Source organism: Vidua chalybeata, chromosome 9 (genome assembly GCF_026979565.1).
Source record: "Vidua chalybeata isolate OUT-0048 chromosome 9, bVidCha1 merged haplotype, whole genome shotgun sequence".
Lineage (NCBI taxonomy): Eukaryota > Metazoa > Chordata > Aves > Passeriformes > Viduidae > Vidua > Vidua chalybeata.
In genome coordinates, this window is record NC_071538.1 from 18,702,179 (window position 1) to 18,717,000 (window position 14,822).

The 14,822-nt window shown below is 35.2% G+C and overlaps 1 protein-coding gene across 4 annotated transcripts in view; it reads left to right on the forward strand.

Moving 5' to 3' along the window:
* PRKACB (protein kinase cAMP-activated catalytic subunit beta) overlaps positions 1-14,822 on the forward strand; it is a 67,454-nt gene that overhangs the window by 47,937 nt on the left and 4,695 nt on the right. For all 4 annotated transcript variants that reach the window (XM_053950169.1, XM_053950167.1, XM_053950170.1 and 1 more), the window contains 8 exons: positions 1,114-1,175; positions 2,105-2,233; positions 5,730-5,828; positions 6,835-6,917; positions 7,429-7,555; positions 9,714-9,809; positions 11,284-11,406; positions 13,404-13,568. In XM_053950169.1, the coding sequence (XP_053806144.1) occupies positions 1,114-1,175; positions 2,105-2,233; positions 5,730-5,828; positions 6,835-6,917; positions 7,429-7,555; positions 9,714-9,809; positions 11,284-11,406; positions 13,404-13,568 (884 nt within the window). The remainder of the gene's footprint in view (positions 1-1,113; positions 1,176-2,104; positions 2,234-5,729; positions 5,829-6,834; positions 6,918-7,428; positions 7,556-9,713; positions 9,810-11,283; positions 11,407-13,403; positions 13,569-14,822) is intronic.

Genomic DNA, 14,822 nt, shown 5'->3' on the forward strand with positions numbered 1-14,822 from the left:
GCTGGAAATGTACCAGTACAATAAGAGAATTTTTGAAGTTTTCTTTGTCAACATTAGTATTCACTGAAAAGTACAAGGAAGTTCTGATTCATCAAGTGATCTGTTTACAACCTGTTATAAACCTAATTTTTTGACTGTCAGAATGTAAAATACAGTTGCTAAAACACAGAGTGCTAGATATTGACCAGAATAATCTTGGCATATTGCTGTGTATTTTTAGCAAATGCTTGTGGCAGAATGTCACAGTACAGGAAAAACACTGTTATTAATGTTGTATTATGTGAAATGATTCAGAGAACACACAACCAGTATGATATTTTATTGATTCTGTGACTCTTTCAGAATCACAGCAATGTCTGAAACACCTCCCATTAATGACTGTGCATGAAGTAATCCACATTGATCTGGCTGAGCATTGATATTCAAAAAAAGAGAACAGCTGAGAGATGATCTGAACAAAATATTTTGGTGCACATTTTAAACAGTCATCCAGATTTTTGCCATTGTACATTTTTTCAATTTCAATGGAAAATCAATATTAAAACTGCATATTCTCTGACTGTGGGCATGCCTAATGTGCAGTGTTGTTGTAGCCCTGTGCTTTGTCTTTGCTTGCAGTAATGCTGTCCATTTGGTCCTTGAGCTTGCAAACAGCCTTTAAACAAAGGTGATGAGGGGAAAAAGCAATGAGATTGACATTACACTCAAGCAGCTGAAAGAAAATGCATTTAATTAAAGAGATAAGAAGTCAATCTTTGTGGAATGGCTATTTTTAAATGTCAGGTGTTTGGTTTTTTCCCAGCTGAATTAAGAATGTCTAAACATCACCTTAAAGCCTGCTTGCCTGTAGAGTATTTCAGCTATTAGAGCTGGTAAAGTTTAAGTAATTTGTGTAGAATGATGTAGTTACTCCAGAAGGCTTAGATATCACCTGGAGATACAGTAGAAGTTCTAGAGACATCGATGCTTGCTTTCATCCATGGTGAAAATAGCATATTATCAATTGAAGAAAGAAGTTGATAATGAAGTTCATGTATTTTGTTAACAAGGCATCTCAATTACACTCATGATGAATTATATTAATTGAAATGTACTTTTTTTGTGTGTTTTCAGTGAAAGAGTTCCTAGCCAAAGCCAAAGAAGACTTTTTAAGAAAATGGGAAAGCCCCCCTCAGGTATCACTCATATAAGCATTCAGTAATTTTCTGTATTGCATTTTTGGATAATGTTATCAGTCTGTCACGAGTAGTGCAGAAAACAGAAATTATTTTCGTACAATTTGTAAAGGAGTTTCAGGTTTTTTTAATGCCAGTTTTGTCACTTTTCATTGAAGTTTATCAACAAAGATTCTCAGGTTTTCTCCAGATTTGAGCTGATAAAATACTCCCACTGAACATTTTCTCTTATGAGAATGATGTTCACAATCAACATGACAAGACTCCAAATCTATTGGCATGGTTTTAGTTGAGTTTTTTAATAACCAGAAGCATTAGCACATCTGTAATTTACCATGTTAATAATTTCTGCCATGATAGTAAGTAGAATTAAGACTATTAAGACTAGTGTATAGGGCTTGGGAGCAAGTTAAAGAGCTTGTTAGAGAGAAATCTTGTAAAATTTGGGATTTTGGGGAATGTTCATTCTTGTTCTAATGCAATATTTGAGATGCTATGGCAATGAATGTCTGAGAAATTGTACTCAGGGATGTGCTCTTTGGACAACTCTCATGTAGAACTGTCTATAGTGCTTGGGGTTTTCTGCATATTCTAATATTCTTAACTGTGAAGCATGAAGGGGTTATTTATCTGCATGTTATATTCATAATCTGTTTACTGCTAGATGTTCCTTGCTAAGCATTTATGGACAGCTGTATGGACAAATTACAGAAATGTTGATATAATTCAGTTAAGTCTTCTTCTGTTTTAATGAGTGCAGTGTAAAATCTCTTTTTAAAATTCGACAGGTATCAAATTATAACAGTATAGTTGGCTATAGTAGTCTTTGTTAAATGTAGTATTTCTCAGCTTTTTTTCATAACTGAATTCATACAGGTAAAATTGTCTTTGGTATTATTGTAAACAATGTGATTATATCCTACATATAGAATACTGCTGGCCTAGATGATTTTGAGCGGCAAAAAACCCTTGGAACAGGATCATTTGGGAGAGTAATGATGGTGAAACATAAATCCACAGAACAGTATTATGCTATGAAGATACTGGACAAACAGAAGGTTGGTATAATTTATAGTAGGTTTTGTGCTACAGAAGAGTTTGATGTAGATGAAGATCTGGTAGCTCTGGCTGAACTGAGTTGCACACACTGTGCTTATTCTTATAACACTTGGATACCAGTGATAATTTAAATGCTTTATTTTCTCTTTTAGTCAGTAGGTTCTGTTGTTGGGATTGTGTAGACTTTTGTACAATGGCCAGTAACATTGAGAGATTAAAGAGGCTCCAAGTCCAAGGCAGTAATAAAATATTTTTGGGTATATTCTTTGCTTAGGTTTTGTAACGTGGCCTGTATGTTTTTTGGCAAAAGCTAAATGTAGTGCTGTAGTTCAAATAAACAGATAAACTTTTGCGGGATAGTTCAAAAATACCTAGATCAGAAATTCTCAAAATTTTCATTTGTGCACCATAATTGAAATTAAAATTGTCTGCACAAATAACTTATTTTCTATTCTTGATCCTATGAGGTATTACTTTCTGTATGTTTATTTGTGTAATAGTCCTGTTGCATCTGTAGTAACATTGTAGGTAGAACAGGAGTCTCAGAGCAGCTGTCACATAATGAACATTTTCTGTGTTGTAAACTTCAGTGCTGTAGTCTGAACCTGTGTTGCTGCTCCAGCCCGATAATTTTTTTTAGCAATGTCATCTGATAAAATTTAAATTTTAAATTTTACAGTACAGAATTCCAGAATCCAAAGAAGTATTTTAACAGAATTTATCAATACAAGTGGTTTTTAATGGATTTGACAAGTTTTTCGAAAGTGCATTATTTAGGTTAGTGGATTTTGTAAGACACTCTACATAACTTCACTGCTGTGTAACAAAGATCATATTAAGACAATATGATCTGGCAAAAAGAACTTAATAATCAGCAACTAACAAACTCAAAGTCAGCGTTGCCTCAGTGTGGACTTCTGCACTTAGGCATTATTACATTTCTGAGTAATTTTATGTAATGGGACTGTGGCAGTGACATAGTCACTGAGTTTTTTCCTGAGTTACAGTTCCAGTACTCTTTACATGTGGTTGCAGTCCTGGACCTTGAATAATGGGTCATTTAATGAAGGACTGCTTTATAATGGTCTCACAAACAGAAATTAAAACAAACTTACCTTTTAGTGTCAAACCTGACAGGATTTTTTTTTTTTTTACATAGAAAAATACGATTTTTTGCATTTAAAGCATTCTCCTCTTATAATGGTGTCTAACTTGTATTTTAAAAAAAAATCCAATTAAGTTAAAATGACATTCCAGTATAGTACAAATAAAGACATTTCCACCCATGTGGAATGTGCCCTCAGCATCACCTCAGTATGGCTGGTGGCATCCTGCAGGCAGAGCTGCACAAAGAGCCCACCACCAAACTTCAGATTCTCAGCTGGTTTTTACTTTGAACCCTTTTTTGTGAATGGCTGAGTTATGATCACTGGAGCAGTTTTGGAAATAACATCTTATTATTTTATGGCAGAAAGCTGCCATAAAAATACTCAAAGAGTTTTTTTGAAAAAGTTAATTAAATTCATTACTACCTATCAAAAATAGAAAGTTATCTGGAAAAAGCAAAAAGGTTACATTTTTAACAACTGCAGTGGACTTGCAGTAAATGATTCACAGGATTATAAAGATGTTTGCATCCAGACATCAGTTTTCTGTTCATAAATTCGATGGTTCTGTCTATAATAAGAAGTCTTGATGTGTTCCTTTATGAAATATCTGCTTTTTTAACTTAACTTAGCATAATTATTTATTTATGTATTTTTTTAGAAATATGTAGTAGTTTCCATTAAATGTTAAAAAAATAGGAGATGGTTTGGTGAGAACACATTTCCATCTCTTTGTTTATGACAGAAAACATACAGATGTCTGAAATTGGACAATGGGCAGGCTGCCTATAATTTTTCATTTCCATTTTACTTGAAAGAAAGGGAAAGCATCCAGTGTATGTCTTTGTTATCCAATCTCATGCTTGATTCATGGAACATGAAGAATATGTAATAGATGTTAATGCAGCCAGGAGTTTTCTGTGTAAGGATGTTATTCCTCTGTCTGCTTTGAGTTAGGAAGGCTGTAACATGCCACTGCTTGGCTAGTTTAATTGTGTAATTGTTTTTGGAAAGAAAGAATCATGAGCAAGAGCCTGGGTACCAACAAGCTGTTGGAGAATCTGCCATTACCAGACACTATTTGGTATATGGGAGGCTGACACTGGCCATGCCCTGAGCCTGGGCTGAAGTGTGAACAAAGCTGTGTCTGAAGCCCCAGCTGGACATTCTGAAGTGTTAAAAGCAGCTTCAGCCTGAGGTGTTGCTCCATCCCCCTCCAGTACTTCACTGGGAGGAGATGCAGGAACAGGAGGGAAGTCTGGTCTGGCACTGCAGCTGAACACCTCACAGACAAGAAAGAGCCTGGGCTTTCTTGCTTGGATGGACAAGATCATTCCAGCACTGTAGCTTTTTAGGGAAGAAGGAGATACTTCCCACAAATGAATTGATTGCAGCAAAACTTTATTTGTACCCTAAAGAACTGGAATTCAAAAGAGGCTTAATTTTTAAAAATCATTATTTCCTTTGTATGATGTTTATTTCAAAACAGTAGTGAGTTTTTATAGCTACTACATTTTGCTTCTAAAAGTTAAATTTAAATACTATTTCAGTCAGAGTTGGAATATCTTGATTATCTCTTATTTATAGCAGTTAAATTTGATTACCAAACATAAAAACAGACTTGTTTTGATCACTCATGTACATTTTCTTCTCTTTTCCTATGGAGCAAGGGATAAAACCTAATTTTACTTGGAAATCATGCCATTCTGCAAATGGGTTATAGGTAAATTGTGCAATAGGGATTAAATAAAATGGATATAATTCATTATGCAATGTTGGGGTCTAACACAAGGAAATTGATTATTAACTGCTGAGAAAGAATAATGATCAGAAACCTGCCAGTTGCTGCCTTGTTAGCAGCCTAACATTTTAATGGATTATAAGAAGTAACTTGTTTATAAAAATGGAGATTTTGAATTTGTATTCTCCTTAGTTTTGTCACTAATGTGTGAGCTGTATAACATAAGCCTGTTTACTTCTGTTCATAGGTAACAAAATTCATAATTGTGTCCTACACAGTTTCCTGCCTTCGTAGCAAAGGGTCCAAAGATCAATTGATTTTATTGAAGTGCTGAGGAAGTATGACCATAATAAACATAAGTAATTCATAGAAAATGCACGGAGGTTTTCCTTACTGACACTTACACTCAGCAAGTAGGAAGAAACACTGTAGAGTTGTCTGCCAACCATATTACACAAGTGTTACTCTTTAAAATGTTATTACAGTTTTTAATCCTTTCTTGGTTCTGTTATTGTACTAGGAATCCATAAGGTTTTTCATTTTCTGTAAAGTTACAAATTTGCTTTCAACTAATTGTTTAACACTGAAAAGTTTATCGGGAATGATAAAATATCACACTTAAGCTGAAGATTGTTTTTTCTGTCCTAGGTCGTCAAACTGAAGCAGATAGAACACACACTGAATGAGAAGAGGATATTACAAGCAGTGAACTTTCCTTTCCTTGTTAAACTGGAGTATTCTTTTAAGGTAATCATTACTTTCAAAGTAGTTGTTGGGTTTCAGGGAAGTGTATGCTTACACTTTAGATATTAACATATATAACTTTTACTGTACAATAGTTCAAGTATTTTTGTTTTCAAAGATGCTTCATTTGGCACTGTTGCCAGGGCTTGAGTAGGAGTGGAGTGCACTCGTGTACACTTCATATACCCCGGTTCATCAGGTAATGTTTGAGAGGCTATCTCCAAATAAAAAAATAAAAATTAAATTAAGTTAAAATCCTCAGAGTTTTCTCTTCTCTTGGAGGGCAGTTGGATTGTACAGCAAGGGAGCTTTAAGGCATCATTTTACCTTTGAGAGATACCAAAGCATGTCTTCTGTACCACTATATAGAATGGTAAATTTATAATTGTTCTGCAGATCTTTTTGCTTGAGATTTATAACTGAGGCAGGTCTTATTGACAGTTTTAACCATGAAGATTGAGCTTAGCTTCTAATTTCATGACAGTATGTACTAGTTAGTCTGTGAAGAAATTGAGAAGCTTTCTAGTTTATGGAGTGATATGTGCCTTCTTTTTTCTTTTTTTTTCTTCTTTTTTTTTTTTTTTTTAAATTTTAAATAAGCAGACATGTTCTACCTTAATCTTTAGAGGTTTGAGGTTTGGGGTAGGGGCTGTGGAGGCAAGAATACCTCAGGTTATCAGAAGAAGTATTGAAGGGTTCAAGGCCTTGCCTTGCAGTAGGCATCTTACCCTCTCTCTGTCAGGTCTCTTTCACACCAGTCTGCGTCTGGACCTCACTAATTATCTTTATCAGATTTGCTTTAAAATATATTTTTTGAGATATGTGATGCTTCTTTTGCAGTTTTTCAAGAATTTCTGCCTATGTTGCATTCTATTTGTCAATGTCATTGGATGGCTACAATTTTTCATTTTTATTCATTAATAAAATGTACTCCATGTAGGAGTTATAGAGACTATAGCATGCCTAATGTGTATTTGTGTGTGTTTACTTGTCTCCTTAATTTCCTTAGGACAATTCTAATTTATACATGGTAATGGAGTATGTTCCTGGTGGAGAAATGTTTTCACATCTAAGAAGAATCGGAAGGTTCAGGTAAGAGTATTAATGACACCATTCCTGTAAAAAGGCTTAATTTACTGATTTGGTAAGAGGGTTTTGTAAAATTTTTTAGCATTGAAGAAAAAATTCTGAAGGGTTAAGTGCATTTACCTCTTGTTCAGTGAACTTAAATTAGTCAGGCAGTGAAGAACTCCTAATTATTTTTCATTTAGTTAATACAGGCATTTGTGATCTGTGCATGATAAATCTTGGAATTCCTATGCATATTGTCACTGAAATTCATGGTAGTTTCTAAAAGTAAAATTTGAAGTCAAAGTTCTGCACTGTGGGATATGTTCATCTTGATTTGTATGTGTATTTTAGCTGTAATATTTTAATTTAGGGAATGTATATATCCATTCTGAAACTGTTTGGTTTTGCTTTTTCTTGTTGCACAGTAAAAGAACCAGTTAAAAGATACTTTATCTATCCCTGACAGTTAGGTGGTTGTTTTGGTACCTTAGCATAAGATTGGGGTACTTAATATTCTTTTCATTCTTCACAGTGAACCACATGCACGGTTTTATGCAGCTCAGATAGTGCTAACATTTGAGTACCTCCATTCATTAGACCTCATCTACAGAGATCTAAAGCCTGAAAATCTTTTAATTGATCAGCAAGGATACATCCAGGTATGATACTCTTCATATATTTAGGGAGTGAAGTTTTGTCTTGCAGTGTAGATTTAGGTAATTTGAGAAAATGTGTTTAGAATAAATGGTCTATTAGCATGTTTGTGTGGAGCATTCAAATGCTGTACTGTCTAGTAATGGTTAAAACCCTTGGGTTGTACTTCCTCTGACTGAAATTAAGTATGCACAGTAGAGCTGTCTGCAGTTGAGCCAGTTGTCAGGATTTCCCTTGGGGTCTGTGGTGAGAAGTAGGTGATTACATGGCTCCGTTCATATGACCTATTTTATACATCTGCCCTAGAACAAGATGAAAGATGCCCTAAACTGTCTGATTCTCTGCACTGTCTGTCTCAGTAGTTTAGGAAAACCAGCTCAGATATTAGCCCTGGCATGATAATACTTAATGTCCCTCACATGAATCCCACCCTTGGAGAGTCCTAGCCTTCCCAGCACAGCTCGGGGGGAGCTGAGTTGAGGTCAGCACTGCAGTGCTTAAATGACAGCTTTGGTTTTACAACAGCCTCTCATGGCACCTTCTCATCTTCCTCTATCTCTTATGTTTTTAGCTAAATGGCAAATGGGAAGGCAGAGTGCAGCAACAAGCACTCTGCAATGCTGTGCGGTCCTTAAACTTAAAAGGAAGTTCTTCCCTCATTGTGTCACCTTTTGCCACAGCAGAATCAAAACAAGAAAATACATAATAAAAATGTTCGAGAGAAGTGTAAAGGATTAATATCTTCCGTTGTTTATAACTGTAAAATAACTTTGCATGGGGTCTAAGATAACACTGTAGGGAGAAGATCAATACAAGTCCCTTTAACATAGTTGGGGAGCACCATTAATGTACGGCTGGTTTACTCCATTTGCTGTGAGTGCTTTACTCCAGCCCTGGCAGCTCTCTCTGTGCAGCAGCATGTTTTTGTGATGGTGGCAGAGGGAGGTTTGTGTTCATTTGTTGATGCTACAGCTCCAGCTTAATTTTCTTTTTGTATTTTAAAGCCATTACTGTTTGTTCTGTGTCTGCAGCGTATTCTTCTTACATAGACTGATGTGCATTCCCAAACACAGAAATGATTCTTTGCTGACTGAAGCAGGTCTCTCCAGTCAGCATGTCACCCACTCCATTCAGTTCCAGCTGCTGATGCTGTTGTTTCTACCAAAAATGAAGTAAAGCTGCATTGATAGTTTGGCTTCTTCAGTTGTGACATTAATGTACAGCAACATCAGCACGGGTTATTGTACAATTAGCAGTGATTCTCATTTGGTACAGTATGGTTTCTCAAGGAATGGGTTGAAATTGAAACTAAGAAGGAGGAAACAAAAGAAACCAGCATAGACTTGGTAGCTTGAAACTGATCCCAGAATTCCACATGTAATTACCTGGGTTCTGTATGTATTCCACAATACGGTCCAGGAAAAAATACAGACAGTGAGATATTGCATACAGAGTTCTGAAAACTTACTGTAGAAAACATGACAAGTGAAATGAGGAATTTATAATGTCCCAGTACTTGCCATTTGTGAATACAGTTATTGCTACATTTCCCCCCCCCCCAGGCCTCAAATAAACAAACTTGACTCTGGTGATGCTTTCAAAGATACTCAAAATCAGAAGTTACTGGAAGACCTCTTCTATGTTGTCTTATTCCCACACTAATTTTGCATATGACCTTTGTACGCTTATGCAATAAAATTCTAAATTTACAAGACTGGGGGATATAGTGACCCTTTTTGTGATTCACTTATTTGTTAAGTAAAGGAAAAGATAAATATCTTGTTTATATTCTTCAAATTTCCAGCATTACGAACAGTCTGATGTTAAAATACAAGAAAAACCAATAATGTAATTGCAGTACATGTGGAAGATTAGTAAGCCACAGTTTCCAGTGATTTTTAATATTATAAATAGAAGCTAGTGTCAGGGTAATAATACATATTTTTTGTTCTTTATTAATTTTATCATGAGACCTATTTATCTGAATTAGAAGTACTAAGAAGACTGACTAACAATGGTACATCTGGCTATATGATACTACATGATTTGAGAAATAAATTTTTCCCCTGTAAAAAACAGCTTTCCAAAATATTTCTAAAGTACTTAATTTTAAATTTCTTTGTAGCAATGCACTTACAATCAATTTATTTCTTCTGATGACAGGTCACGGACTTTGGCTTTGCAAAAAGAGTAAAAGGCAGAACTTGGACGTTATGTGGGACTCCAGAATACCTGGCACCTGAAATAATTCTCAGCAAGGTACTTTGTCTTGTTACTCAGCCATGCATTTGATATAGTTAAATCTTCTCACCCAGTTTTCAAGCTCTGAGGGATAAACAGCTGCTGATACTTCCAAAAATTAAATCTTGACTAGTCAATTGACAAATTGACAAATGACACAAAATGCAGTCATTGCTTTGTTTAGTATGCCAAAACTTATGCCAGATAAGGAATTTTCACATAACTGTACCAAACTTTCTACATATGCTTGCCACGTAACTTGTGAAGGGCAAAGAGATTTAAAGAACCTGTAATTAAGTTATTTAGCTAACATCCTTATCAGAAGAACAGATCTGAGTGATTACATTCTGAAGTGTTAACACACTAGAACAAGAACCCTAGAGGTAACAAGAACTGTGTATGGGATGAATCAGTAGTCATTACATAATTAGTTGCAGGGTTTCAGGTTTAAGGCAGCTGACATCAAATCAAACATGACAAGCCACTGGTTTTACACGTAAAGCACATGCAGTCTAAGCTGACTGTAGATCTGTTTGTCTATTACTTGCATTAAGTGTTCCAACATAAAAAAGTATTCATCCTATAGCTGTTTAACTGTAGCACTGTATGATTTGCAAATGGAAAATACAGAACTGCTTACACTATAAAACAATAGTAGTGCATAACGTTAAAGTACACCCTTAACATGTGCTTTAATTAAACACCCTTTGCAGATCGTCAAAAGTGAACAAAAAAATACTTCTGTTTGGGGGAAAAAATGTTTGTTGTTTGCATGGTTTTTTTCCCTGTGCAGCAGAAGAAATTGCAATGCACCTACTACAATGTCTTCAAAATAGATTTTCCTGAAAGACTGAGTCTGAGCCCTGAGCTTTGTAAAAAATCTCAGAGAATATATATGAAATGGAGGAGTTTGATGGTTTCTTTGTCTTTCGTGACATTGAATAGGACCTACTGATGGTTTAAGGTTCAGGCTTTTAAGATCAGATCATAAACGACTCTAACAGCTAATTAACTAAACTTTTAAGCTCTTGTAGCTGGTTAACTACATGTGAAACTGAATGTTCCAAAATGCAGATAATCAAGTGAAATGGTGACAGTGTACAATATAGGAAGTGTTGTTATGTATGTTGTTATAAAGAAATTTCCTTAAGCTTTGAAGAATTATCAGTCTGTAACAAAATTATTTTGATTTTAAATAAATAAGTTGTGCCCATTTACACAGGAGTGTAAAGAAATCACTGACACTCATCACAGGAATGTGTACAGAATGCTTTATTTCCATCATTGTTTCACTGTTATTGCTGTATTAGCTTTTAAGTGTATTGCTTTTGGAATCAGTGAATGCCAGTTTGGTTGGAGTCAGGTTGTAAGTTCTGCATTAAATGAACAATAATCTATTTGCTTTCTTCGTATTCCATAAATATATAAATTTGTACTGAAAATCCTACCCTGTGTTAGAAACTGTACTAATGGCATGTTTCATTTCATTCAGGGTTACAACAAGGCAGTGGATTGGTGGGCACTAGGAGTGTTAATCTATGAAATGGCAGCTGGATATCCCCCATTCTTTGCAGATCAGCCCATTCAAATTTACGAGAAGATTGTGTCTGGCAAGGTGGGTTAAGGCTCTGGGTGTTTTCAAATGCAGTTCTTTTTATAGAACCTGGTTTTTGGTGGAGATGCAGAATTCACTGGCCACTAGACAATGAGAAATTTGAAAAGGACCTAGGAGAAGTTTGTAATGTACATTTCATAAGTACAGACATTGTTACTTGAAAACCAAAGTTATAAAAATCTCTTCCCTGCCTTCAATTTTAAAATTAAAGTTACTAAATTTTATGCTTCGATTAAAGTGATCCAATGACAATTAACAACTACTTAGCTGTGTGCTTAATTTGCCTAGCTATTTTCTATAATTGTTTATGCAATTTTTGAGAAGCCCTAAAGAGTTTCCATCATTCCTAGGTCTCTTTACTTCCATGGTCTTATAGGTAGACATGTGTAAAGTTGTTTGGCTTTCATTGTTATATAAAATTTTTGAAAAGTGTTTCCAATGTTTCCCTTTTACTTTTCATTGATATCTCTTAGTGTGCTGGATAGCAGCAAAATGTAGTCATTCTGTTATTTCCCTGCCAGCCAGTGTTGATTCTTTGTGCTCACTTGATTTGTTACAGTTGTTCTCTTCCTTGCCCCTGCATAGGCTCATGCTGTGCTTGCATCTCAGGTGCCTCTGTAATTCCAGTCAAGGACAGTAGCTCAGCAGGCCTGTGATGCACTGCACTGAGGCTGACTCTTATTTAATAAAGAAGGTGATTGGTGGTTCCTCTTTGAAAGGTTTTAATCTTGTGAACCTTCAGCTGTGTCCATGAATATATGGGAATGATTTTACAAAGACATATTTTTAAAGAAATCTTTTTCTTCTAAAATCTTTTTCTTCTAAAAAACAAAATGTTGGGTGTTTTTTGTAGTTTTTTATCTAATTGGCTTGACATCTGTAAAAGGTCATCTACCTTTTTTACTGAGTCCATGGATGGACTACAGCAGAAACAGCACTGGAGATCAACTCTGGAAACTGCAATTCAGTCCTCAGTCTGGCAGTTTTTTATAACCTGAGGTCTTCCATTTATTCTACCCCATTGCTTAGTTCTCTACTTAAACATTTGAGTTAATATTTCCTTACTTCTCAGTGGTCTATATATTATTGTCATTAAACCTGTGAATTTCTCGTAATCTACAATAGAACCATATTGGTAGGTAAACTCAAGCAGGGTCCTTGATAACTGGACTTCTTGATTTTTTGAAATGTTTTTATGTTAATTAATTCCATGATCTGTATTTACATCATAACTGATCAGCTCAATATTGGGAGTGTCAAACACTGAGACTGAGGATGACAAATACAGCTTTCTGCCTGTTCTTTTCCCCTTCCTTCTCTCTGCCAACTCAAATGGTGTCAGTAGATCATTTGTTAGAGAAACCCTTTGTAATTACATCCCACAAATCATCTTCAAATATCCTTTAGCCAGGTTTGAATGAATTGCAAGTCAGTAGTGTGCTGTCTTCAAAAAGTGCTGTTATGTAAGGCTTCTGATGTTGGTGCATTTAGTTATGAGAAACAGATTGCAGTACAGCATAAAGTTCCAGATTGACTTTTCATATATGATTGCTGAATGTACACTTATTTCAGATCATATCTATGTATTCATATGCTGTATATATGCTATATACTGTGTCTCATCTGTGTGTGTATATATATAACAATTTATACCTAGAAAATAGCTGAGAATGTCTTGAGATGATGTGTTGTTAAAACACCAAGATAAACTTAATTTTAGATCACTGTTACATTAAATTAATATCTTGCCCCCTAGAAACTTCCAGTTCAAGAAATTGTAGATGGGCAGTGTAATGCTACTGATAAAGGCTTTGTGAAACAGAAATACATGTGCAACAATAATCATCTCTCTCTTCATGCATTCCTGCTTGATTTGATTTTAGAAGAAAGATAGAAAATTGCCCTATTGTTTCCCTTTGTGTCAAGTTATTTCCCTTCACAGGGGAAAGAATCAAATTTGTATAATGTTTGTTAATGTTGCGGCTGTGTAATTTTAGGTGAGGTTCCCATCACACTTCAGTTCAGACCTAAAGGATCTTCTAAGAAATTTACTGCAGGTAGATTTGACCAAACGATATGGAAATCTCAAGAATGGTGTAAATGACATAAAGAATCACAAGTGGTTTGCAACTACAGATTGGATTGCCATTTATCAGAGAAAGGTAAGACCCTTCCTGATCAAAACTATTACAGGTCTTTAAGGGATTGAAGTAAAATTTCTAATACTTACTGTGTTTAATTTTTATTTCCTAGATCTGTGACTTTAAATTGAGAAAGGGTGAAAGTAGTTTAATCTTTTAAGGTTCCAAAGGATATGTAGAGATTTAATTATGTTTGTTTCTTCTGGGTATTTTAGCCTGGACCTGTGTGTACATTCACGTTCTCTTTAACACACATGTTGTGCATTAGTCTATTTCTGGATTATCTCAGGACAAGGCATCTCCTGCCTCTCTCACTTTTTATTTAACCCCTGCTATAGTGGCATCTATAAATACTCCTCCACAGCAGAAATGAATTTGTTTTCCTTTCCAGCCAGCTCTTAGCACTCAGACTGTGCTTCAGTGTGGAGAAGCTCATGCCAAAGCTAGAGCTTTTCTTTTTTCTCCTAAAGCAACCTGCTCCCTCTGTAAAAAAAGCTAGAGATAAGTGATAATATTTAAAGAAATTGGTTTGAATTTGAAATGCTAACAGTCTTGACTATAGAGGCATGAACTTGCTGCTGTAACAGCAGTATTTTAAGGGCCAAACCTAAATACTAACAATAGTTTATAAAAAGAAACTGGTTGTTTGGCTACACAAACTGACAGTGCAGTTGTTGAATTATTCACTAATGTATTAATTACTAGAAGACAGGGTACAATTAATGCATCCTGTATTCCTTGCATTAAGAATAGATATTTTTAAGAAAATATTCCCCATTGTGGAATTCTAATTATCTGTTCTTCACTTTCTTAATGCCTCTTTGCAAGGCAGATTTCTATGCACCAAGATTCATTTGCCAGTATGCTGTTTGGGAACACCCTGGCCCCATAATATTAACAGTGTTTTAATACTGTGCTACATACTCTTAGCATTGCTAGTGTACTGCTATAGTGAATTACTTTCACATAAATAAGAAATATTTTTAAATGTTAAGAAGTAGTAGAGTCAGAATAGCTATTACTAGATTTAAAGGGTTGTGAAAACTGATACCGAGTAAGTTTGAAGCTTCTAATTATAAAGAATAAATACTGAGGGTCTGAAACAACAGCGTGGATTGTAATATCATTCAAGTAGTCACAGAAATACAGCAATAAACCTTAGACTTATACTAGTTTTTCACAGTGGCTGTTACCACAGCATGTATTCTCCTGAATAAGCATAGTGTTCCTTGGCAGCTAATGTCATGTGAATGGGGTTTTTTGGGTGGGTTTTTT